Raw genomic sequence first — 22,192 nt, 5'->3', positions numbered from 1 at the left:
CGTGCCCTGAGCGGTCGCTCACGCGTTCCCTTGTGTAAACGCCGGTCCGTTTGTGCCGGCAGGATCGGCGTGGTGTTTGTCGTCTCCGACGCCGAGGACGTGGACGGGAAAGACGACGCCGGCGTGGCCCTGCTGCGCGCTTTCAACTACATGGCCGATGAGGTGGACAACCAGCACGCCTTCGATGGCATCATTTCGGTAAGTGGCCCAGTGACCCCCAAAATCGTCCCACAGTGGGTAAAGCTGGCCGCACATCCCTGGGCCGAGGCCAACAAGAGCAAGAGTCCGTTTGGACAGGCTGCTCCGAACTGCGAGGCATGTTGCACCAGAGTGAGAAGTGGAGGGTCACGCCTATCTTCTTGCAGCCAGTGACCTTTACCCTTTGCCGCCCCCTGCCTTTTTTGGCCCGATTGGCTCTTTAGGCTGAAGGTCCACAGTCTGCAGACGGAAGAGGCACGGCTTATGACATTGCATCTCGGAGGTCTCGACAGTTTCCTTTTTTGCGTGCCTGCAGATGTTCAACAGGGTCCCGAGCGGGGGCAAGCTGAAGGTGGAGCACGTGGTGGGCGTCCTGGAGAAGAGGTACCCTTACGTGGAAGTCAGCAGCATTCTGGGATCTGACTCGGCCTACGACAAAAACAGGAAGGTGAGCGGAGGACCTCCTTCTTTCCCGTAGCTAGTCGCAAATCTGCCTGGAGGGGCCTGTCCACAAAGACAGTCTGTTCCATGTCTAGGCCTCCAGATGTGCCATCCCAAATCCCAAACCCAACCCTAAGCCTAAATAATTCTGCGAATGCGAGAGGTATTGCTTCATTCCACATGTGTGCCGGGTTTAATTTGGATGACTTCTCTAAATCATCCTTATTTAGAGGATTATTTTTACCATTGCTGACTGTACAACACACGCCAGTGCAGAGACTAGCTTGAAGTATGTCTTTTGTTCAGATGTCTTTGATGAGGCTGGCTTTTTGGACCGGGCAGTACTGCTGATGCCGCACTTTAGTTTATTATGGGAAGGGCGCTGTTTTGCCTTTCACTTTGACAGTCACTGCACCTTTCTCGGTTGGTGTACCATTCATTTAAGAAACAAATGTGTTATTTATTCATTCATTTCTTTACCCACCAGTACGCGTATATATTCGGTTTGGGTTTCGCTTGAAACTATTATCACATAAGGTCATTTTCTCTTCAGCTGTTTAACTTCCATGTGTGAATTGCTGAAAAAAGAGGTTTGCTTTCAGCAAAGGTCATATATGGTCATATAGGTCTCTGAGGATCACTGTTCAAACTGTGCTCTCTGGCGCCCTCTCAGGAGGGGAGGGCTTACTACGAGCAGACCGGGGTGGGGCCTCTGCCCGTGGTGCTGTACAACGGCATGCCGTACCAGAAGGAGCAGCTGGACCCGGACGAGCTGGAGACCGTCACCATGCACAAGATCCTGGACACCACCAGCTTCTTCCAGCGCGCTGTCTACCTGGTGAGTTCTGACCCTGTTTCCCACACCCCTCACCAAGAGCAGCAGCAATGACTTTCCCTGCAGGGGGGCTGTCTGAAAATGCCACGAAAATACAGCAGGAAATTGAATCATCACGACCAGCAGGGGCTGGGCTACAAACAAGTCATAAAATGGGCTCAAGTTGCCCCTCTGCATATATACAAGCACACATCCTGAGCTTGAGGATGTTGCGGGTGAAGGGTGTTTCTCTGAGCAGGTTGCAGACGCCCTCCAACATGTGCACTGAGGAGAGAGGAGAGTGTCTGTCAACACACACGTACACACACACACACACATATATGTAAACTTGCAACTCAGACACAGAGAATGTCATTAGTTTACAGGCACACAGACCCCAGGCTGTCCCCATTAGCATGTCTGTATGCAGAGTCCTCTTGTCTTGGGGTGCACCACCTCGTCAGGATGGCCTGACCGAGTCTCCTGTCCCCATGCCCAGGGTGAGCTGACCAGCGACCAGGACGTGGTGGACTTCATCATGAACCAGCCCAACGTGGTGCCCCGAATCAACTCCCGCATCCTGGCCACCAGCAGACAATACCTGGACCTGTCCAGCACAAGTGAGTGTCAGGCCTGGCACGGCCCGCTCTGGCAGCACCTTGTTCCCGGAACATTTTTACTGAATGAAAACTGCATGAAATTTTTACTAATGAAATTTCCCTCGCGTTACATCCATCTTAGCACACTTTGGCACGAAAGTCATTACATCACCCCCCCCCCCCCCCCCCTCCCCACACCCTTTCCCCACAAATTACCCCTCTCTCTCATCGGGAAAGATTGCATTTCATTATGAAAAGCGTGTTTATGACACAAATATAAAAGTGCTTTGTAACAGAGCGGGCTCCAGAGAATGCGAGACTCTCGCGCTGTTGACTTGATTCTAAATGCAGGCTGTCTTGTTATGTAAACCACTTCATTTACAAGGAGGGAGAACGATCACCAGCACTGAATAATATTCAAGGCTCATTACATCAGTTTCTCTCGGAAAACACAGCAAAGCGAACATTTTATTTTCTTCTGAACTAAGCCTGTAACTGAGCTCAAATTGCTGTTTAAAATTCTGTTGTACTTAATGTACGCAAAAATGCAAACGTAAGTGGTGATTGAACTGGACTAACTTCATTGCAGAGGGAGGGGAAAAAAAGTGCAGAAAAAGAAAATCAGCATCTGTGAATACAGACATAGAAACTCGCCTGCTTTCAGTAAGACCCGGAACGGCTCAAAGTGTTGTGCATTGGGAGGGCTGTTTCCATCCCTGAAATGTATGCCATTTTCAGAAACCTCAGGAAATTCGCCATCTTTTCCCCTAGAGTTCCTCATTTTGGCAGTGGTTAGATCTTTGACCTTGGTCTCCAACGCTGATTAGAGCATTCTACACTTGAACAGTAATTGGAAAAATGTCACATTTTTACTTTGTTGTGCTACCTTTTCATCATATATCTGTGGCTAGAGATCTGCTCTTGACATAAAAAGCCTCTGCAGTATTGATCCTGGCCAGACTGAAAGCTGATATCAGTGCTGATACATTATTTACAGTGTTAGACTTGGATCACCGTACTTTCATTAATTGCTTAGTTTTGCATATTTATAAGGGAAAGCATCTAGCTGTGGAAGACGATTTTAGCGAATACTGATTTGCCAGTCCCCTTAACGATCCCTCCCCTTTCTCCTCTCAGGCAATCACTTCGTCGACGACTACGCCCGCTTCCTCTTCCTGGACAGCAAAGAGAAGAGCACAGCCGTCGCCAACAGCATGAACTACATGACAAAGAAAGGTAGCAGCGCCGCCATTGCTAACACCCGCGAAATCTCTGGCGCTCGGCAGTGGCGGGCGTTATTTACTGCTGCTTACGCGAAAGCGGATGATCCCTGATTCCTCTAATCCCCGCGCAGCTGCAGGCGATATACGGCGGTAATGATGTGTTCAGACTCGGCACACTTAGGAAGTCACACCGAGCGAACAGCCCAGCCAAGTTTATCGCAGGGAAAACGGGAGCCGTCCTCAAACATCCACCCCCCCCCCCCCACCCCCCCCGTAGTGCCGCAAAAGGTTTGTGGCGCCCCCTGTCGTGCACGACAGGGGAGTCGAAAGGGAGGCGCGCTCTGATAAATGTCGCGCGTGAAAAAAACGTGTGAATATTTAACTGAAGTGCGAGTTTCAAATTTTCCCATTTTTTTCCCCCTTTTAGGATGGCTCCTCCGCTGCCTGTATTCTGTAATTAAACCTGTGAGAGCCCCTGATGCAGATTTTAGCACTCAATTTTCACATGCATATGAAGTTAGATTCCTCTTTAAGGAATAAGGTACATAACGTACACTGCGCTCTTCTGTAAACAAATGAAGTAAAATTAGCACAGTAAAGTCAAATTCTCTGAGATCCTTTGTAAGGCATTATACCTGGAAACACAGCCCTGGGAGAGTGAGGCTTCATGAAGGTCAGAGTGGCTATCTGTCTATGCTAGCTGATCCATGGCTCATCAACTTGAACCAATTACAGTGTTTTGCCACGGCAGACAGTATTTTTATTGGTGCGTACTGTACATGGAGGCTTCTGGCATTGAGGGGTTCATGAAGCTTCAGTTTCATCACTTTGTGTAACAGAGCTTCCTGTTTCCCTGGTCCTGGAATCTGCTATGTTTTGCGGTTTTCAGTCCAGGTTAGCTCTCAGTTAATGTGATTTAATGGAGCTGTTATTTATATAGTGATCTGTATTTGGCATATCTTAACAAGTGTAAGGCAGTACAAATATCTTACAAGTATGGGTTGTAGGTTGTGTTTGGTCTAAAAGAAGGATACAGGTAGAGGGGGTACTGTAACTTGTTTCCATTTATTTCAAACCCTTTAAAATGTCAGTTTGACTGGTATTCAACTTCTGGGGTTAAAGGTAATAAGTTGCCCGCTTGGACCTAGTACTACTAATTGATCAGCTAATTAAGTTAATTGAAACTGCCGTGGGGGTGTACAGTAACAAAAATGTTTGGACTAAACAGCCTCACTTTTTATTAGCACAAACAAACCTCCAACTTGTTTTTTCACAGAATATAAAGCAGAGTGACAAGAGGAATGTCAAATAAGAGCAGCCTTCTGTTAGCAGCTCAGTCAGACTGAAGCAGACTGGAGAGAGATCCAGTGTTCACTGTGGTGTGGAAACCATTCTGCCTGTCATTCCCAGCACTGGGATAATGAAGGGCTGAGGGTCTTATTTTTTCCTGATTCTCTCTTTAATCTTCTTTCCCTTAGCTTTGTGATTTAATATTTCCTTTTTTCCCTCCCTCTACAAACGTTCATTTCCTCCTGTCGTGTCCTCTCCGGCGCTGTTCCAGGAATGGCCACCAGGGACAGCATTGGTAATTCTCTGCCTGCTCCTCTGCTCTCATCTGTCAGCTCTGTCCTCCCCCTCCGCATTTCCCTCAACATGCGTGACAGCTTGTCTCTGTTAACAGTGTGTGTTAACTGTGTGTGTGTGTGTGTCTGTCTGTCTGTCTCTCTGTCTGTCTGGGTGCCAGAAGGGGAACTTTAGTGCCTACACTGGAGCCAGTGGGCCTCGGTCACTGTCCACCGTCATGTTTTTATCGGCAAAACAGGCCGACAGATGAGGTCTGTCACCCTTCACACGTTGACGGATAAATACGAACATACAAAAACAGCCCTGGCCGGTGGCAGAACGTGCAGTACATGTTCTCAGTGTTTCGGTAATCGTATCCTAACTACCGTAGCATGTTTCTCAGCGTGCTTCGGCGGCCAGACAGAATTCCCTGGCGAATATGAAGTGTGTGAATCATGAGAACAGCTTGCTGGTCTCCGTTAGCACACAGATGCTCGTCTGCCTTGGCTCCGACACATTTGGGACTCCTCCTCGCCCACCCCTCCCTCCCGGGGTGGGTTTTGGCGGGGGGGGCGGCAGCAGCCCCCTCTGTCGTGTGACTCATCCATCTCAATTGCATGGAGTTTTTGGCGCGGTCGAGCGCTCCGGGTCTCTGCCCCTGAGGCCCCGCCCTGATCCTTGTCCCCCTCTGCTCCCCTAATTAACAGATGACAGCTACATCCGTCCCGTGACGTTCTGGGTCGTGGGAGATTTCGACCATCCGTCTGGGCGACAGCTGCTGTATGACTCAATAAGACACATGGTATGAAGGAATTTCCGCACGAACATTAAACGGTCATTAGTGCATTTCTTCCTATCCATAATGCATTCATCTCAGCTGAATGGCATCTTCTCTTTTGCTGAACTATTACTCTAGCCTTTATTGTATCAATTATGCTATACTTGTCACGCTAATAATAAGAACAACATTGGCAAATAGAATGGATCCACATACAGCTGTGTACAACATGAGCTTTTATGGTGTCTGTCTGTGTAGGAGATGCTGTCAAGATGTGAAAAAAAAAACTTTGCTGGTTCTGTTTTTCCTCTCATGCAGAAAACCAGTAATAATGTCCGCCTTGGCATGATCAACAATCCGAGCGAGGCCCCCTCGAACGACACCAGCCGCATCGCGCGTGCCATCTGGTCGGCCATGCAGACCCAGACTGCCAACAACGCCAAGAACTTCATCACCAAAATGGCCAAGGAGGAGACGGCCCGGGCCCTGGCCTCGGGGGCCGACATCGCTGAATTCGCCGTCGGGGTGAGCGTCTTCGGGCAGCGATGCCTCTGTAGCCCTGCTGCTTTGTTGGCTCCTCTGTTCGCTGTCTTTGTCATGACCCGTTCTGCTCTTGGACCGATTCTCCCAGGGCATGGACGTCCCGCTGTTCAAGAGCGCGTACGATTCCCCCAAGGTGGACTTCCTGCTCTCCCACGCCGCCTTCTGCCGCGACGTGCTGAAGCTGAAGAAGGGCCAGAGGGCGGTCATCAGCAACGGCCGGGTGAGCGGCCTCCGGACAGACGGATGGACAGACTGCAGGAAGACGTGCGGTCAGACAGACAGACAGGCAGAACTCAGGAAGAAATGCAGACAGACAGACAGACCTAAGGAAGATATGTAATCAGACAGACAGGCAGAACTCAGGAAGAAATGCAGACAGACAGACAGACCTAAGGAAGATATGTAATCAGACAGACAGGCAGAACTCAGGAAGATATGCAGACAGACAGACAGACCTAAGGAAGATATGTAATCAGACAGATAGGCAGAAGTCAGCTATGTATGTAATCAGACAGACAGGCAGAAGTCAGGAAGATATGCAGACAGACAGACAGACAGGCAGAACTCAGGAAGACATGCCTTAGACAGACACATGTCAGTCAGACACAGCTCAGAATGTTAACATGAACTCCAGCAACTATTGTAACTTGGAAACCAGCTTTCCCCATACAAACTGTGTTGCCCTTCATCCTTGCAGATCATTGGTCCACTGGAGGAAGGGGAGGTCTTCAACCAGGATGACTTCCTGCTTCTGGAGAGCATCATCCTAAAGACGTCTGGCGAGCGAATCCGGAGCAAGGTCCAGCAGCTGGGTGTGGAGGAAGACCGGTAGGGTGCTCAATGCCGCCTTCCAAGTCATGTTCTCTTCCTGCAACAGACTCCAGGGGGCAACATTTCCCCTCCTGATGGAGCTAGGCACACCATGAGTCTGCTACAACAGCAATACACAAGGCTATAAATGACTCTGCGCTCCCAAGGAGCAACACCAGGGTGTGCTCTGGAAGTGTGATTACTAGCGGGAAACGGACACTTTGACCAAAGGACACATATATGAACCCCTTACTCTAAATAAAGTAGCAATTACATCGGTTATTAAGAGGGAGTAAGGCTCTAACTATATTCATAACTTCGGTTCAGTAAATTTTTGGAGGAGGGGTGTGCCTGGACATTTACACAATAGGAATCGCAGATGTGATATGTGGAGCAGCACTCACTGCAGGGTCGGGTGCTGGGCATTCTGGGAGATTCTGCATCTATTCTCCGGGGCAATCGCCAGTGAAAAGGTGCAAAAAGGGCTGTTAATTAGAGCACAGAGAAATCTGATTTTCGTGAAGGCTGGAGAAGTCCAGCGAGCTCTCTCGAAGCATACTCTGCAGTAATTACGCAGATTTAATGAAGTCTGTCAGTCTCTTTTTTTTTTTTTTTAAAAAAAGGGCCTTTATTAATTTTGCATTCCGTGTGCCGTTTCTGGAAGAGTGGGCTTGGAGCCCTGGTAAATGACATGCTAATTAGCCTCACGGTAAACTCTGCATGCAGTTAAAGTGCTGTCACGCCAGCAGAGTGTGATGCATGCCGATTACTGCCGCGGTGTCCCCACTGGACCCTCTCGTGATGCAGAAACCAGGGGCTCCGTCTGGACTCTCCTTGATTGTATGTATTTTTCATGTTACCACAGGGCCAGCGATCTGGTGATGAAGGTCGACGCTCTGCTGTCCTCTCAGCCCAAGGGGGAAGCCAGGATCGAGTACGCCTTCTTCGAGGACAGATACAGGTGCGCCCTCTAGTGGCCAAGAGTCACACCCGCACCAGACAACCACAGACCTACAGGACCTTTCTCTGAAGAACAATCAGTAGTTCACCTCACACTTATTTAATACATATTCCTAAGTGGTGCTTAGCTTTACACACAAAGCAGGCCTCACTAGGCTGATACATAAAAGTTTGGTAAACCCATCCAAGCGCTTTCTCTGGGTTTCATCTCAGAGAGCAACCCAGGTATGCACAAGTGGAGATCACAGACTGACCCATAGTGTCCTTTGTAGTGTTGCTCAAGTACTTGCAATTTCTCATTCGCTACGCCTCCTTTGCAGGTACATGTTAACAGATGATTTCCTGAAAAGAGCTGGGGTCAATTCCATTTCAGTTCAGTTGACTGGGGAAGTGAACTGTATTGCGTTTCCAGGTTTCCTCGCTCCCATTGTCATCATGGCATAAGCAGCCCTGGAGAATGAGGGAATGATTTTAACTCACTTTGACAGGAAGTAGAAGTAGTAGTAGTAATAATTTATCTCGGTCCTTAATAACAATTCTCCAAAATGAATGCACATAGAAATAAATAACAATAAGCCATTAAATTAAGAGTAAAACAAAGAATATTGAACGAAAAGGTGTAGGCTGAAGCTTTAGCTTATTACGCTTACCCTTTTTACATAACATATTCTGATAGGCAGCCCTTTCACTACTAAGTTTAGTCTATACAAAGACAAAACAAATAGAGGCAAAAACAAGAGTTCAGAACGTTTCACACGCAATAATGATCATACCTCAGTTATATATTTGTTTACCACTTTGGACATTTTTGTCTTTACCTTATTTATATGTGGTTTCCAACATAATTTATGATCAATTATCACGCCCAGTGTTTTTTAATGTGATGTGTTATGTCCCAAACGGGTAGCCCCGGTGTCTGTGGGTAACCGTGAGTCCTGTCCCCTCTCCCACAGCGCCGTGAAGATCAGGCCCACTGAGGGCGAGGTGTACTTCGACGTGGTGGCCGTGGTGGACCCCGTGACCCGGGACGCCCAGAAGCTGGCCCCCCTCCTTCTGGTGAGTGCGGCGGTACTTCTGTCTTCCCGGCCTCCCTTTTTCTGTACCTGTGAGAATGTGGCAGTGCTGTCATAGGAGGCGGGGTGAGTGCTGTAACTGAAGGCTAGGTCAGTGCGAGTGGGTGCTGTAATTGGAGGCGGGGTCAGTGCTGTAATTAGAAGCGGGGTCAGTATGATTCTGTCACTGTAAATAGAGGCGGGGTCTGCACTGTAATTGGAGACCGGATCTGTGTGTAATAAGCGCTGTAATTGCAGGTATCTTTGATTTAGTGCTGGCATCAGAGTCTGGTTATGTTGAAGAGAATGTTTCTCTCTCTGTCTCCCTGGGCAGGTCCTGAAGAAGCTGGTGAACGTCAACCTGCGGGTCTTTATGAACTGCCAGTCCAAGCTGTCCGACCTGCCTCTGAAAAGGTAAGGGCCCGCCTCAGAGGAGAGGAGACGAACACAGACACAGCAGGAAGAAAGGGCTGCATCTCAGAATGCCCAGGAACGCCCCTCTTCCGCTGACATCCATGCTGTAACAAGCCGTGCTCCAGCCCAGCTTGGCTTTGCTGGCGAAACTCGATTGGTTTCCTGTTGCGGTGCCTGGGCTGTAATACATGAATGTGAACACCAAGTGAAAAGCTTAGTCCTCAGTTGGCTTGACCAAAAGGAATAAAGATAAGCACTTGAGGACTCTCATTCTGTGGTTTAAAAACTCCACAGGTCTGAGTTAGGCCCACATACAGCCACTGGGAATGCAGAAGGGGTGAGGGGCTTTCACAGTGTAGGACTGTGCTAGGCCTGCAGCCACTGATACCACATAAACAGAGAGGGAGAAAGAGAGAGAGAGAGAGCTCTCGCAGTGCAGGACCGAGTGTGCATCTGCCTCACAGCCTCGCTGGCAAGGCCAGCCAGGGCAAGGCAATTCCCCTCATCCCACGCTTGACTGCCAGCCTGGTAAACACGGCAATTAAAAAGGCCAAACGCAACAAACCAGCCGGAAGAAATCAAAGCTGTCAAGCAAATGGAGAGAGAGAGAGAGGGAGAGGGACAGAGGGAGAGAGAGAGGGAATGCCGGTGGCTCTGTTTCACGATGGGGGACGTCGCCAGCCCGATTCAAAGGCCCTCTCCATGGAGGCGGCCCCTCTTCGCAATGAATGTAGGAGCACTTTCTTTCTGACAAAATTAGATTGGCTCCGAGCGCTCTCTCCTTTTTTTTTTTGGCTTGAGAGAACTGAGAACTAAATTGAAAAGTGGAGCAATAAAGCTGGGCCGCTGGTCAAAGCCATGCAGAAATAGGACTTCATATAATTACATAACTTTAATGAGTTGGCTTCTGCCTCGATGGCAAAAAAAAAAAAAGTTTTCGCCTGTATGTATATGTGAAGATCTGTTTTAATAACGTTGACTGTGGATTTTCTCTTTTGGAGAAAAGTGGTACTAAAGTTTGCCCTTTAGCCAAAGATGTCTGTCTGACATTCCAATATGGCCATAAACAAACTGTAGCATTGCCGTATACAATCACATTACTTCCATTGCTTTACATTATGTTACCTGCTTTAAAGGTGCTCTTAGCCATAGCAACGTGATAAACGTACATATTATCCATTTTATATAGTTGGGTATTAACAGGAACAAATTGAGTTAAATAAATTACTGAAGGGTATAATGGCAGCACTCTACCTGGGAATCAAACCGGAGACCTTTGGCTTTCGTGCTTTGCTCCTTGCTGCTAGTGCTAAGAATGGTGTTGGCCACAGTCACGTGAGGGAGTTTCCTCTCTCCTTAGCTTCTACCGCTACGTGCTGGAGCCAGAGATCACCTTCATGGCGGATAACAGCTTCGCCCTGGGACCTGTGGCCAAGTTCCTGGACATGCCCCACTCCCCCCTGTTCACCCTCAACCTCAACACCCCCGAGAGCTGGATGGTGGAGTCCGTGCGGACCCGCTACGACCTGGACAACATCTACCTGGAGGAGGTACGTGCGTGCCCTAGGAGAAAGGGCAGAGTGCACGCGTGTCTTCTTTCACCCTCGCTTGTGTGTGCGCTTTCTCATTCTCTCTGTGTATGTGTACTTTAGTTCTCGCTCCTAGTGTTAGTGTAGTTTCTCACGGTGTCCTGTGTACGTGTGTGTGTGTGTGTGTGTGTGTGTGTGTGTGCTCGTATTCCCTGTCCAATCAGTATAGTTTGACACAGTGTCTTGTGTGTGTGAGTAGTGGGGTGGTCTTTGTCTCTCTTTGTCCAGGTGCTGAGTGGTTTCTGTGAGTGTATTTTACAGTGATATGTCTCTTACAGTGAAACTCTCTCTCTCTCTCTCGCTCTCTCTCTCTCTCTCTCTCTCTCTCTCTTTCTCTCTCTCTAGGTGGAGAGCATTGTGGCGGCGGAGTACGAGCTGGAGTACCTGCTCCTGGAGGGTCACTGCTTCGACGTGACGACGGGGCAGCCCCCGCGGGGCCTGCAGTTCACCCTGGGCACCCCCTCCGACCCCGTCATCGTGGACACCATCGTCATGGCGAACCTGGTGAGACCCCAAGGCCACCTCTGCTTCGCCCGCCCTCAGTGGCGCCCCCTGTCTGCGCTCTCTGACCTCCTCCTCTCTCGCTCCCCCCCTCTCCCTCCTGCAGGGCTACTTCCAGCTGAAGGCCAACCCCGGTGCCTGGATCCTCAAACTGCGCAAGGGCCGCTCAGACGACATCTACAAGATCTACAGGTGCTAAGTGCTGCCCTGCCCCCAAACCATCCCCCAGAATGCACCTGTTCCAATGTCCCGGTGCCCTGCCAGTTCTGTTCCCTTTTGGTGATGTTCAGAGGCTTACACCGGGTAGCGCTTTGTCCTCAGCGGAATGACCAGCAGTTTGCTTCAATTAGATTTAATATGAATCTAACCGGAGCTTTAGTTTTCCTGAAAACAGTGGGTATTTGAGAGTAAACCCCGGGGGGGAGTGGTTTGTTAGATGTGCCAGGAAAATGCCAGCTCAGCCAACAGGCCCTTTTACTCTGTTTTATTTACTTTTATTCAATTTCTTTGCCAGATGCTCCTCTCCAAAGCAACTTGCAAGGCTCATATTGCCCCAGATACCTTAAATACCTGTCACAGCAACAACAACAGGCGCAGAGCAGCCAGATTTATAGTGGATTAGAACCAAGCTGAAAGAAAGTGCCCTGCCTGGAAACTCTCTCTAATGATTATTCTCAATTAGCATAATTACATCATACATCCAGAAGAACAACATTAATTGGCATCATACTCACAAAAAATGATCCAGCATAGAAACAGTAACTGGCATCATGCTACCATACGCAATAGTTATTATCAATGATCTGGAAGTGCAGCTGTATATCACAATTCCCACAAGCATTTGGCCATAGATGTTCTGTATTAGGACCAGATATTCAGCTCACTCTGCTTCACATTGGAGGTTCTGTCTCTGCCGCTGCTTAAGCTGTACGTGCTCAGATTGGCTGGCTCATTATGAATGTTCTTAAAGGAGCATGGTCTATAATATAACCTATTGGTAGCATAGAAACTGACCTAAGGCACCTCCTGTTACCAACCGGAACTTACATTTACAATTATTCATTTAGCAGACACTTTTATCCAAAGCGACTTACATAGGTTACAGTTCTTTACAATGTTATCCAGTTATACAGCTGGATATTTACTGAGGCAATAGTGGGTTAAGTACCTTGCCCAAGGGTACAGCAGCAGTGTCCCAGCAGGGATTGAACCGGCAACCTTTCGGTTACGAGTCCTGCTCCTTAACCACTATGCTACACTGCCGCCCCACGATAAGGAAGTGAGGAATGACGGAAGGAACACTGGAGTAGAACATCTGGCCGTGATGAAAAAGAGCATCTGTGATTTGACCTCTTCTCCGCCTCCTTGTCCCCGCTGCAGCCACGAAGGAACGGACTCGCCGACCGAAGCCGACGATGTCATCCTGGTCCTGAACAACTTCAAGAGCAAGATCATCAAAGTCAAGGTACCAATCGCCGTGCGCAGTCACAGCGAGCGTGTCTCCCTCAGACCCGAGGCGCCGTTCATCAAACTCGGCCACGCGGGCGGCGCGTATCGAATTCCTTTATAGATTCCATTTACATCACCCCGCTCCAGCCCCTCGGACCGGCCTGTCAAAGACTAATTACCAGTTTTCAATTACCACCTCCCTCGGCTCCTTCATATTTTCACATGAATATTGATGTCTAATGAGAGTGATATTTTATTTAAATTTGCAGACGTCTGTGACTGTCTGCCTGGTATTTCGTAATTATACAACCACATTTGACGTCTGATGTATTTCATGCCCGTGTCCACTGCAGTCTATACCCTTGTCAGACCATTGATTTTTTTTGAGTGCTTTCTCATTCAGTGTGGACACGGCACTGATCTCTCCATTCCACTGCTCAAATTCAAGCCACACAAATAATGTTAGTCTGTCCTTCCCCCATAATGCCGGTTAAAGTGACTAGAAAAGCACTAGGTTGTGAGAATGGGTCCGGACAGCTGGGCATACTACAGTTCATAAAGAGTAAGAGGGAACTTTCATGCAGGGGAGAGGCTGTCCTCACCAACAGGCTGCAGTTACGGGGCGGATTCTGCCTGCAGTGGAAGGACAAGGGCTCTTTTTGGGAGACTTGGGCTAGAAAGCTGTCTAGGAAACTTACCTTTCGTTTGGGAACGGACTCCACTTTGTCTCCCTGTATCTGCTTGTCTAAACAGCTTCAGTCTGTTCTTGTAACGCTCTGCATACACACTGCCCTGTGCCCCCAGCTTCAGTCTGTCCTTGTAACGCTCTGCATACATACCCTCAGCTTCAGTCTGTCCTTGTAATGCTCTGCATACATACCCTCAGCTTCAGTCTGTCCTGTAACGCTCTGCATACACACTGCCCTGTGCCCCCAGCTTCAGTCTGTCCTGTAACGCTCTGCATACATACCTTCAGCTTCAGTCTGTCCTGTAACGCTCTGCATACACACTGCCCTGTGTCCTCAGCTTCGGTCTGTCCTTGTAACGCTCTGCATACATACCTTCAGCTTCAGTCTGTCCTGTAACCCTCTGCATACTCACTGCCCTGTGCCCCCAGCTTCAGTCTGTCCTTGTAACGCTCTGCATACATACCCTCAGCTTCAGTCTGTCCTTGCATAGATAACCCCTGTGAGGAGTTACTTCTACTGCGTTTAGCTTCATCCTCTGCTTGCTTCTGCAGGTTCAGAAAAAGCCAGACAAAATGAACGAGGAGCTGCTTAGCGACGGCACCCATGAGAATGACTCGGGATTCTGGGAGTCGCTGACCAGGTGGCGTGTTTGTTCCCCTCCTGTGTGTGTGTGCGTGTGTGTGTGTGCGTGTGTGTGTGTGTACTCACGCCCCCTCTCCAGTCGGTGCAGTTTCTCACAGTGTGTTGTGTGTATTCTCTTCCTCTTGCCTCTGCAGAGGCTTCACCGGGGGGACAAAGACAGAGGAGACCAAGCAGGAGAAGGATGATGTCATCAACATCTTCTCTGTGGCCTCGGGGCACCTGTATGAGAGGTTCCTCAGGTGAGTCCTGAGGGACAGTCATCGCATTGAACTTTTTTCCCTCTCCTTCCATGACAAAATATTTCAGATGTCTTTCTTATTTTACGTATGTTGCAGTTTGAATCAACTCTTTACCACAGGGATGTATTTTTTCCCGTTTATTTGTAGGATAATGATGCTGTCAGTGTTGAAGCACACAAAAACACCCGTGAAGTTCTGGTTTCTGAAGAATTACCTGTCCCCAACATTCAAGGTAAAGAGCCCCGCTCGTGTCAGTTAAAGCAGCAACAGACTGTTATTCAGAAATGGATCCTGCTGAGAATGGGTTCTGCTGGAGAGAAAGATTGCATTGTTAAATTTCCTGAACTGTCTGGAGCAGCAGTTGGGGACTGTACTTATGATCAAAAGATTGCAGGTTTGAATTACTGTTAGGATGTTGTTGTTATGCGTTTGAGTTTTAAAAACGCTATTTTAAGAAAAAAAAAAAAACAGCTTTTTTTTTAAAAAGCTGGAGTAAACACTGTGGTGGATTTAAGTACGTGTACTTGCACATTGCCATGGAGACAGCGTAATGGTGACCAAAGCAAGTAATTTAATTCCCATTTTCTTTCAACAAGCAAATGGTGTTATCTATTATTGCAACTGCATTCAATCAATCATTGACTCATACTTACCAAGCAAATGACAAACGGCTTCCGTTTCACAAAAGTGAATAGCTGACCACACATGATGGCTCTGCTGATTTTGGTTAAAATTCAGCAAACCATTCATAGCACATGATAGCTCCACCCTTTTTGCTATCAGCCAGTGAGCTACTAATAACACACGATAGCCCCTCCTACTTTGGGATTCCGGGGAGCCCAGCTGTCCTATGGCTGCTGACGTGGGTGTGGCCCCCGCAGGAGTTCATCCCCTACATGGCGGCGGAGTACGGCTTCCAGTACGAGCTGGTCCAGTACAAGTGGCCGCGCTGGCTGCACCAGCAGACCGAGAAGCAGAGGATCATCTGGGGCTACAAGATCCTCTTCCTGGACGTGCTCTTCCCCCTGGCCGTGGACAAGTTCCTCTTCGTCGACGCAGACCAGGTAGAGCCTGCGTCCGTCCCAGCCAAATTCCAGCAGCGGTGGCATAGCGTCACGATTTGTTATTCAATTATCTTTTGTTAAAATGCAGTCTGTTCGGTATATCTGACAAAGAGCACAGATTGCCTCTGGGTTAATGTCCAACACCGTTGCTGATTGGCTGTTTATGTGAATGCTTCTAACAGCTTTGGAGTTCTTTCTCCCTAATTGACAGTGTGGTTTTCGTTTGACATTTTCTGATCGTAGTAATCTAGGGGACTGCCTAATATGTGGCTACAAGCGAACATACCTTCGCTCTCTCCCTTTTAATGTCATTTCGATTCGGCCTTTGAGGTAAATTTGAATGTAATTTTCAATGCATGTTAACTGTTCAGTTGTTTGCATTTGCATTCATATGACATGCATTCTCCTCTGTACGCTGCTGCCAGCTTATGTCCAATCACTTACACTGTCAGAGCACCAGTTCCATTAATCATCCAATCAGCAGGGGTGTCAGACAGCCAGCCTGTGAGAATGGCACTCTTTTTATGGGACGTGTAACCATTTCTTTTTTTAGAGAGCAGTAAATATTTTAACAACCGCACTGTTGAAACCTAGGGAATGTTTAAAAGCAGTCCTCTGCTGCCCCCTCTAGGCTACGGAGAGAAGGACAGCACTGGTAGTATTTCATCAGTCTTAGCCTGAGATTTTATGCTTTAAAGTGGGCCGGTCCATGAAAGATGAGCTGTTGAAGAACAGGAGCAAGCTGGCATGGGCAACATGTACGAAAAAAAAACCCTGGACTTTTCCAGGGAGCAGATTTGACCCGCTTTGTGTTCCCCTTCCCCAGATCGTCCGCACAGACCTGAAGGAACTACGCGATTTCGACCTGGAGGGGGCGCCCTACGGCTATACCCCATTCTGCGACAGCCGCAGGGAGATGGACGGGTACCGCTTTTGGAAGTCGGGGTACTGGGCCAGCCACCTCGCGGGCCGCAAGTACCACATCAGGTAATGGGCCCCGCGGGGTGAACCTCGCTGGGAAGGCAGCGGTGTAGTGTGAAGTTAGCAGAGCCTGGGCGTGTGGTTGGAGTTAGGTGGGGGGAGGTGAGGCTGTGTTGGGTGCTGTGTGCTTAAATATTCTAAACATCTGTCTTGTTTGGGATGTGGGAGCAGAGGCAGTGAGTGTCTCAGCTGGGTCCTGCCTCACAGAGCCCCCTCACCCATCCACCCACTCACAGACCTCCCCTCAGTCATGCACTCACTTATAGATCTCCCCTCAGTCATTCACTCATTCACAGACCTCCTGTAGCGAAGGGCGAGAGCCGTCACCCCGCCCGGCCTTGAACCCGGGTCTACGGGGTACCAAACATGCAACTTTGACCGCGACGCCAAAGAGCCAGGCTTGTTGGTATGGCAGTCAGAGCGCATACTCAACCGTAGTGACGGCACTCCGTCACACTGCCCTCCCCTTCGGGAAGCGCACCCATGCGCTTCACGCACCATGGCGTCCCTCACGCATTCTCGTGCTGTACTTCTCCCATCCCAGGGTGCCCCACTCACCAGTGCTTCACCCATCTCTGGGGTCCTTCACACCGGGGTCAACCTAACCTGGGGGTCCCTCATACGGCTCACACACCAGGCACGCTTCCGATGGCCTCGCAGCCAGCCATCCCACTTCTGACACCATTTGTAGCGAAGGGCGAGAGCAGTCACCCCGCCTGGCCTTGAACCCGGGTCTACGGGGTACCAAACATGCAACTTTGACCGCGACGCCAAAGAGCCAGGCTCGTTGGTATGGCAGTCAGAGCACATACTCAACCGTAGTGACGGCACTCCGTCACACCTCCCCTCATTCATTCACTCACTCACTCACTCACAGAGCCCCCCTCACTCATTCACTCGCTCACTGTGTGTGTGTGTGTGTGTGTGTGTGTGTGTGTGTATCTTGGCAGTGCGCTTTACGTGGTGGACCTGAAGAAGTTCCGCAAGATAGCAGCTGGAGACCGGCTGAGGGGGCAGTACCAGGGCCTGAGCCAGGACCCCAACAGCCTGTCCAACCTGGACCAGGTGAGTTCAGCTATTCGTTGAACATGTATAGGATTGGAGGAACTTAATTTTGTTGTTCAAATTTAATGCCAAAAATCAGCTTACAATACATAGGTATATGTATCTACTGTATATTGTGTCTATTTGCAGAATGTAAATTCATTAAAGAACATTGATAACAGTGGCTACAATATTTGTAAATTACATGCATCAAAGTGTCAAACTGAAAGCGCAACGCTAGAAATAAAAAAGATGACTAGGATCCTCAGAGACTTTCCAAAATGAGTTTCTCAGCTGTCTTCACTCTAAATGTCATTAACATTTCATATATAAGCTTACAGTCTAGCACCAGCAGACGCTTAAACTAAGCAAGAACCTGACGGCTGTAAACTGCAGAGTTTGAGTTTCTTCATGCCGCAGGTGGTCTGTCCAAATGTCAAACTGAGGTGTAAGAAGTTCAGTTGGTTTTTAAATGTTGAAGTTTATCAGGTGCTGTTTTCCGTTGGGTTGCGTGGAGTGTTGTCAAAACCTTTACCGATCTGTTTCGGATTCCACTGTGTTCTGGATTCTGTGATCTGGTGATTGTGATGTCTGGTAGTGTGTCTACTTAGTTTCCCTTAGTTTAGGCTGTCTAGGCAGGTTGCACAAGTTAGCTTGTGGTAGGGCTTGATTGGTTTTATGCTCACACTCACTTGTCTGGGAGTGTTGTTAGCCTTGTCTGACACTGTTGCAAGCCCCAGTGAATCCTGGGGAAAAACACTCTCCAATCTGTGAAAAGATAAGGCTGTCCAATAACTTTAGTGTTGGATGCTATCTCAAATACGTGTTAGAGGAGCTGGTCAGCCCTCAGCACCAGCGTTGTGAGAGTATTCAAGCTTGGCTTCTGTCCTCTTAAAGAGACTGTCCCCTTCATGCCAGGGTGTTTCTGTCCTTTTCTCCAGGATCTGCCCAACAACATGATCCACCAGGTGCCCATAAAGTCCCTCCCCCAGGAGTGGCTCTGGTGTGAGACCTGGTGTGACGACACATCCAAGAAGAAGGCCAAAACCATCGATCTGGTATGGCGGGCGGGGGGGCAAGGGGACTGCTGGGTATAGGCATATGCATGTGTGTGGGAGAGGTTTGCTATTTGAGGCTGTGCTGAAGCTGAGAATTCAGTGATGGTCTACGTCAGCTCAGATCCACAGTGATCTCTGTGAAATATGTACAGTACCAGGCAAAGCATTTGATTGGACATGCCAGGGGTTTATAAGGCTTTGTTAAACATCCAGTAGACGTGATGGGCAATGCTGGCATTTGTGTCCTTGAGAGAGATGTGGTCTGTGAAAATGTCACGAGAATTTGGTGACAGCAGGCTGCGTGACTGTCTTGTACACACCCCCCCCCACCCCCCCACAGTGTAATAACCCGCAGACCAAAGAGCCTAAGCTGCAGGCAGCCGTGCGCATCGTGGCCGAGTGGTCCGACTACGACCAGGAGATCAAGAGGATCTACAACAAGTTCCTAGAGGAGAAGGAGAAGGGCGCGGTCTCCGACAGCAACAAGACGACACAAGGGGACAGGACAGGTGAGCTTGCCGCCGCGCTGTGCCTTAACGACTGAGCCAAATGCTGACGTCTTCCTCTCAGGGTAGAAATGGATGTGACTGTCCCCGCTGTTAGAGTTACACGGAGGGGCCACCTTTGCATCAGGGGTCCCCCAATATCTGAGCTTGACTGACAGGTTAGGCAGCTGTCTATGACTGTGAGCTCCTGAGCTAGTAAATTACAGAGGAGAAGCAAGTGCACGCGCATCTTATCCGGGTATTCGCAGTGCCGTGGTGCACCCGGTCCTGTGATGGCTACAAACAGCTGGCTCATAGGCGTCATAAGCAAAGCTCAAAGGGCTTGTAGCCAGAGCCCAAAGGACTCTGGTGTGCGATGTGGTATCACTACCTTCAAGATAACCTGACATATCTAAATAGTATGAGAGGTTGTGTGTGTGTGTGTGTGTGTGTGTGTGTGTGTGTGTGTGTGTAGTGTGTTGTGTGCCAGAGATGCACCCAGCTTTTGACATGCCCACTCTTGTGTCTCCCTCTCTCCTCCAGATACTGTTAAACACTCAGAGCTGTGAGCTGCAGCCCTCCAGGAGAAGATAACATTCAGCTCTGTTTAAAGAGTTTATTTTTCGGGTTTTTTTTTTTTTTTTTTTTTAAAAAGGAGTCCCTTTTCCTGGAGCCCAGCCGACAGACCTGCTGAAAGACTTGACACAATGCTGAATGCAGATTCCACTTTTCTATGTGAGGGTGAGGGAGGGGGTATGGGAGGGGCAGTGGGAGGGCTAAGGGGAGGGGCATGGGCGGGGGGTGGTGCTGGTGCTGGTGGTAGTGGGGTTGGGTCAGCTTTAAGGCCGGATAAAATCAGATGGAAAAAGGACCTCTCTCCAGTCGTCTCCCTTGTCGAAGGCACTCCAGTTCATATAACAGTGTGATCCACAGTCCTGACAAAGTCCACACACAGTTGCCTGTTAGCATGCTGAGCTTCATAATGGGAGCCGTCTAGCAGGGCAAGACATTTAAATGGAGCTGTGTGTAAAAATTCTAAAGTGCAGTTTGAAGAATGTGCCTCATGTTTAGTAAAATCTCTTTTCTGTGTCCTTACTGGGGCCAAAAGGAGTCCTGGTTCAAACAAATATTCAGTAACCCCCACCCCACCCCCAGTTTCCAAATTTTGGGGTCGTGCTGATATTCACCTCCCACTCAGGTTGCATGCTATCAGTCTGCAATTGGTTACAGAAACAGTCACTTTTATGAATGTAAAATGAACTCCCCCCTTAAGTATTTTCCATGATTTTGTTCGAGCTGCGGAACGGGACACATATGCTGGAGGTTTGACCCCGTTTTCCCTCGGGGGAACCCCGCCCTTCGGATCAAACGGTGTATGTCTCAGGGAGGAAGGTCAAATGGCGAATTCAATGCTAAAGCCAAAAATTCAGGGGATTTCACTTAAGGTCCGCACTGAGGGCGCATGCTTGCATTAAACCAACGGCTTCAGTCCATCCAGCTGCACTTAAAATCCGTCCTTCGGTTGATTGCGCACAGGCTTGATGTCATATTTTTGGGTCGGCATAGCTTGAGTCAGTGTTTGGACGACAGCCGCATGAATCGGTAGTTGATATGGAATGTATCTAAAGTGCTAGCAGTTTTTTGGTAAGTTAAAGAATTCCAGTGATTGAATATTTAGCAGCTGAGACTGATTTTTCAATATGAAGTGTATGGGTTGATGTCTTGGCCGTATATAGAATCTTTATCAAACAGAATCTAGAATGTAATGAAACAGAGGTCCATGGCTGTGTAGCGAATCAAAGAAAGAAACACCATTGTGATGTCATCCAGGCCCACCCACACTTTAGGGTACAGCGTCATATCGGTATGGCTCTTGTGTTTCTGTGTTTTCGGTCATTTGAGCAGTCGTTTGATCATTTAAAACAGTGAAATAACATTGTCTAAACGTATCGCCTGTGGCTATTTTTTTTTTTTTCCCTCCTCCTTTCAGAGTAAACGGTCATGCCTAATCATGAAATGTGAATTATGCAGGATTGCCTACTGTCAGTCTGACTTGATTTTTCAACCATATTTTTTGCAATGGCTGTATTGAATCTTGGAGTCTCTCTTTGTAGTAGCCTGGTGGCGGACATGGCGCTCATGCAGACACAAACCATAGTCCGAATGTAATGAAGCACTTGACAGCCCTCAGTAAGGCTTCACAGGCCTTTCCTAGCAAGGGTTAAAGATGTCTCCACCTGTGGTCAGTTATTGTTTTTCCCAGTCGTACTTTTTATTGAATAAATATGATATATTTTCTGAGATCATTGAATGGCCTTAGTCATCCATGGATTTTTGGCTTGATGTACTGTTAACTGTGGAATATCAATATTTTTAATTAAAAACACCCCAGTACCAAATCCAGATGCGCTGTTGTCTCTTTATTATTTATGTGTGTTGTTGTATTCCATTTGCTTATTAATAATGACTTTCGCATGTTGCACGGACTGACAGTTTTCTGGCTGTTCTCCTGGAAGCCCATCGTGTGATTCTGTTCTCAAGTATTACAGGCTGTTGAAGTGCAGAAGTCCTCTTCATCGCATCATGGAAGACATGGAAACATTGAGAGACCAGCTCAAAACCATGTGTTAGCCTTGAGGAAAACGCCGTATAATGTAACGTTCCTTCCTACATGGTACTGTACGTTACCAGTTTCTCACAGCTTCTTGCTGTACTGTTTTGGAGACACAAGAGGGCAGCATAAGTCCATTTTTTTCTGGCTGTAGCCTCAAGTGAATCTGAATGTTTTAGCATCTGTTGCGTAATGTGGTATTTGAGCGAAATTCTACAGAAATGGTTGACTTCAGTGATCGAATTATTTAATATCAGTATCACCATTAACCTTTTTTATGTAAAACCTTCCCTTTCTCTGAAATGAAACATTCAGGTGTAATGGGATCGTGACGAATAGCGAGCTACCGGTAGTCTTTGCCATTTGCGTTTCGCTCGGATTTTTGCCGCTTTTTCGCTCATTCAAAGAGCAGTGCAGCGACCGTAAAGCTAGCAATGAGAATGTC

General features: G+C 48.4%; 1 protein-coding gene across 2 annotated transcripts in view; it reads left to right on the top strand.

Annotated features, from left to right (window-relative positions):
• The window catches only part of uggt1 (UDP-glucose glycoprotein glucosyltransferase 1), a 34,353-nt gene extending 12,831 nt beyond the window's left edge, over nucleotides 1-21,522 (top strand). The window contains exons 16-41 of one of the 2 annotated variants that reach the window (XM_036554174.1): nucleotides 63-198; nucleotides 515-646; nucleotides 1,313-1,477; nucleotides 1,953-2,073; nucleotides 3,190-3,288; nucleotides 4,837-4,860; nucleotides 5,546-5,640; nucleotides 5,935-6,141; nucleotides 6,248-6,379; nucleotides 6,857-6,987; nucleotides 7,835-7,930; nucleotides 8,883-8,985; nucleotides 9,316-9,395; nucleotides 10,756-10,945; nucleotides 11,330-11,488; nucleotides 11,592-11,677; nucleotides 12,866-12,950; nucleotides 14,175-14,263; nucleotides 14,400-14,504; nucleotides 14,652-14,736; nucleotides 15,386-15,568; nucleotides 16,395-16,555; nucleotides 17,500-17,614; nucleotides 18,535-18,651; nucleotides 18,992-19,160; nucleotides 19,680-21,522. In XM_036554174.1, coding sequence (XP_036410067.1) covers nucleotides 63-198; nucleotides 515-646; nucleotides 1,313-1,477; nucleotides 1,953-2,073; nucleotides 3,190-3,288; nucleotides 4,837-4,860; nucleotides 5,546-5,640; nucleotides 5,935-6,141; nucleotides 6,248-6,379; nucleotides 6,857-6,987; nucleotides 7,835-7,930; nucleotides 8,883-8,985; nucleotides 9,316-9,395; nucleotides 10,756-10,945; nucleotides 11,330-11,488; nucleotides 11,592-11,677; nucleotides 12,866-12,950; nucleotides 14,175-14,263; nucleotides 14,400-14,504; nucleotides 14,652-14,736; nucleotides 15,386-15,568; nucleotides 16,395-16,555; nucleotides 17,500-17,614; nucleotides 18,535-18,651; nucleotides 18,992-19,160; nucleotides 19,680-19,705 — 3,091 coding nt within the window. In that variant the 3' untranslated portion in view covers nucleotides 19,706-21,522. The remainder of the gene's footprint in view (nucleotides 1-62; nucleotides 199-514; nucleotides 647-1,312; nucleotides 1,478-1,952; nucleotides 2,074-3,189; nucleotides 3,289-4,836; nucleotides 4,861-5,545; nucleotides 5,641-5,934; nucleotides 6,142-6,247; nucleotides 6,380-6,856; nucleotides 6,988-7,834; nucleotides 7,931-8,882; nucleotides 8,986-9,315; nucleotides 9,396-10,755; nucleotides 10,946-11,329; nucleotides 11,489-11,591; nucleotides 11,678-12,865; nucleotides 12,951-14,174; nucleotides 14,264-14,399; nucleotides 14,505-14,651; nucleotides 14,737-15,385; nucleotides 15,569-16,394; nucleotides 16,556-17,499; nucleotides 17,615-18,534; nucleotides 18,652-18,991; nucleotides 19,161-19,679) is intronic. The other variant, XM_036554176.1, reaches the window with a different exon arrangement.
• The last annotated feature ends 670 nt before the right edge of the window (nucleotides 21,523-22,192 follow it).

The sequence above is a fragment of the Megalops cyprinoides genome, chromosome 20, assembly GCF_013368585.1.
Source record: "Megalops cyprinoides isolate fMegCyp1 chromosome 20, fMegCyp1.pri, whole genome shotgun sequence".
In the NCBI taxonomy this organism is placed as follows: domain Eukaryota; kingdom Metazoa; phylum Chordata; class Actinopteri; order Elopiformes; family Megalopidae; genus Megalops; species Megalops cyprinoides.
The sequence above is the reverse complement of the archived record's forward strand: the minus strand, read 5'-3'. Positions and strand labels throughout refer to the sequence as shown.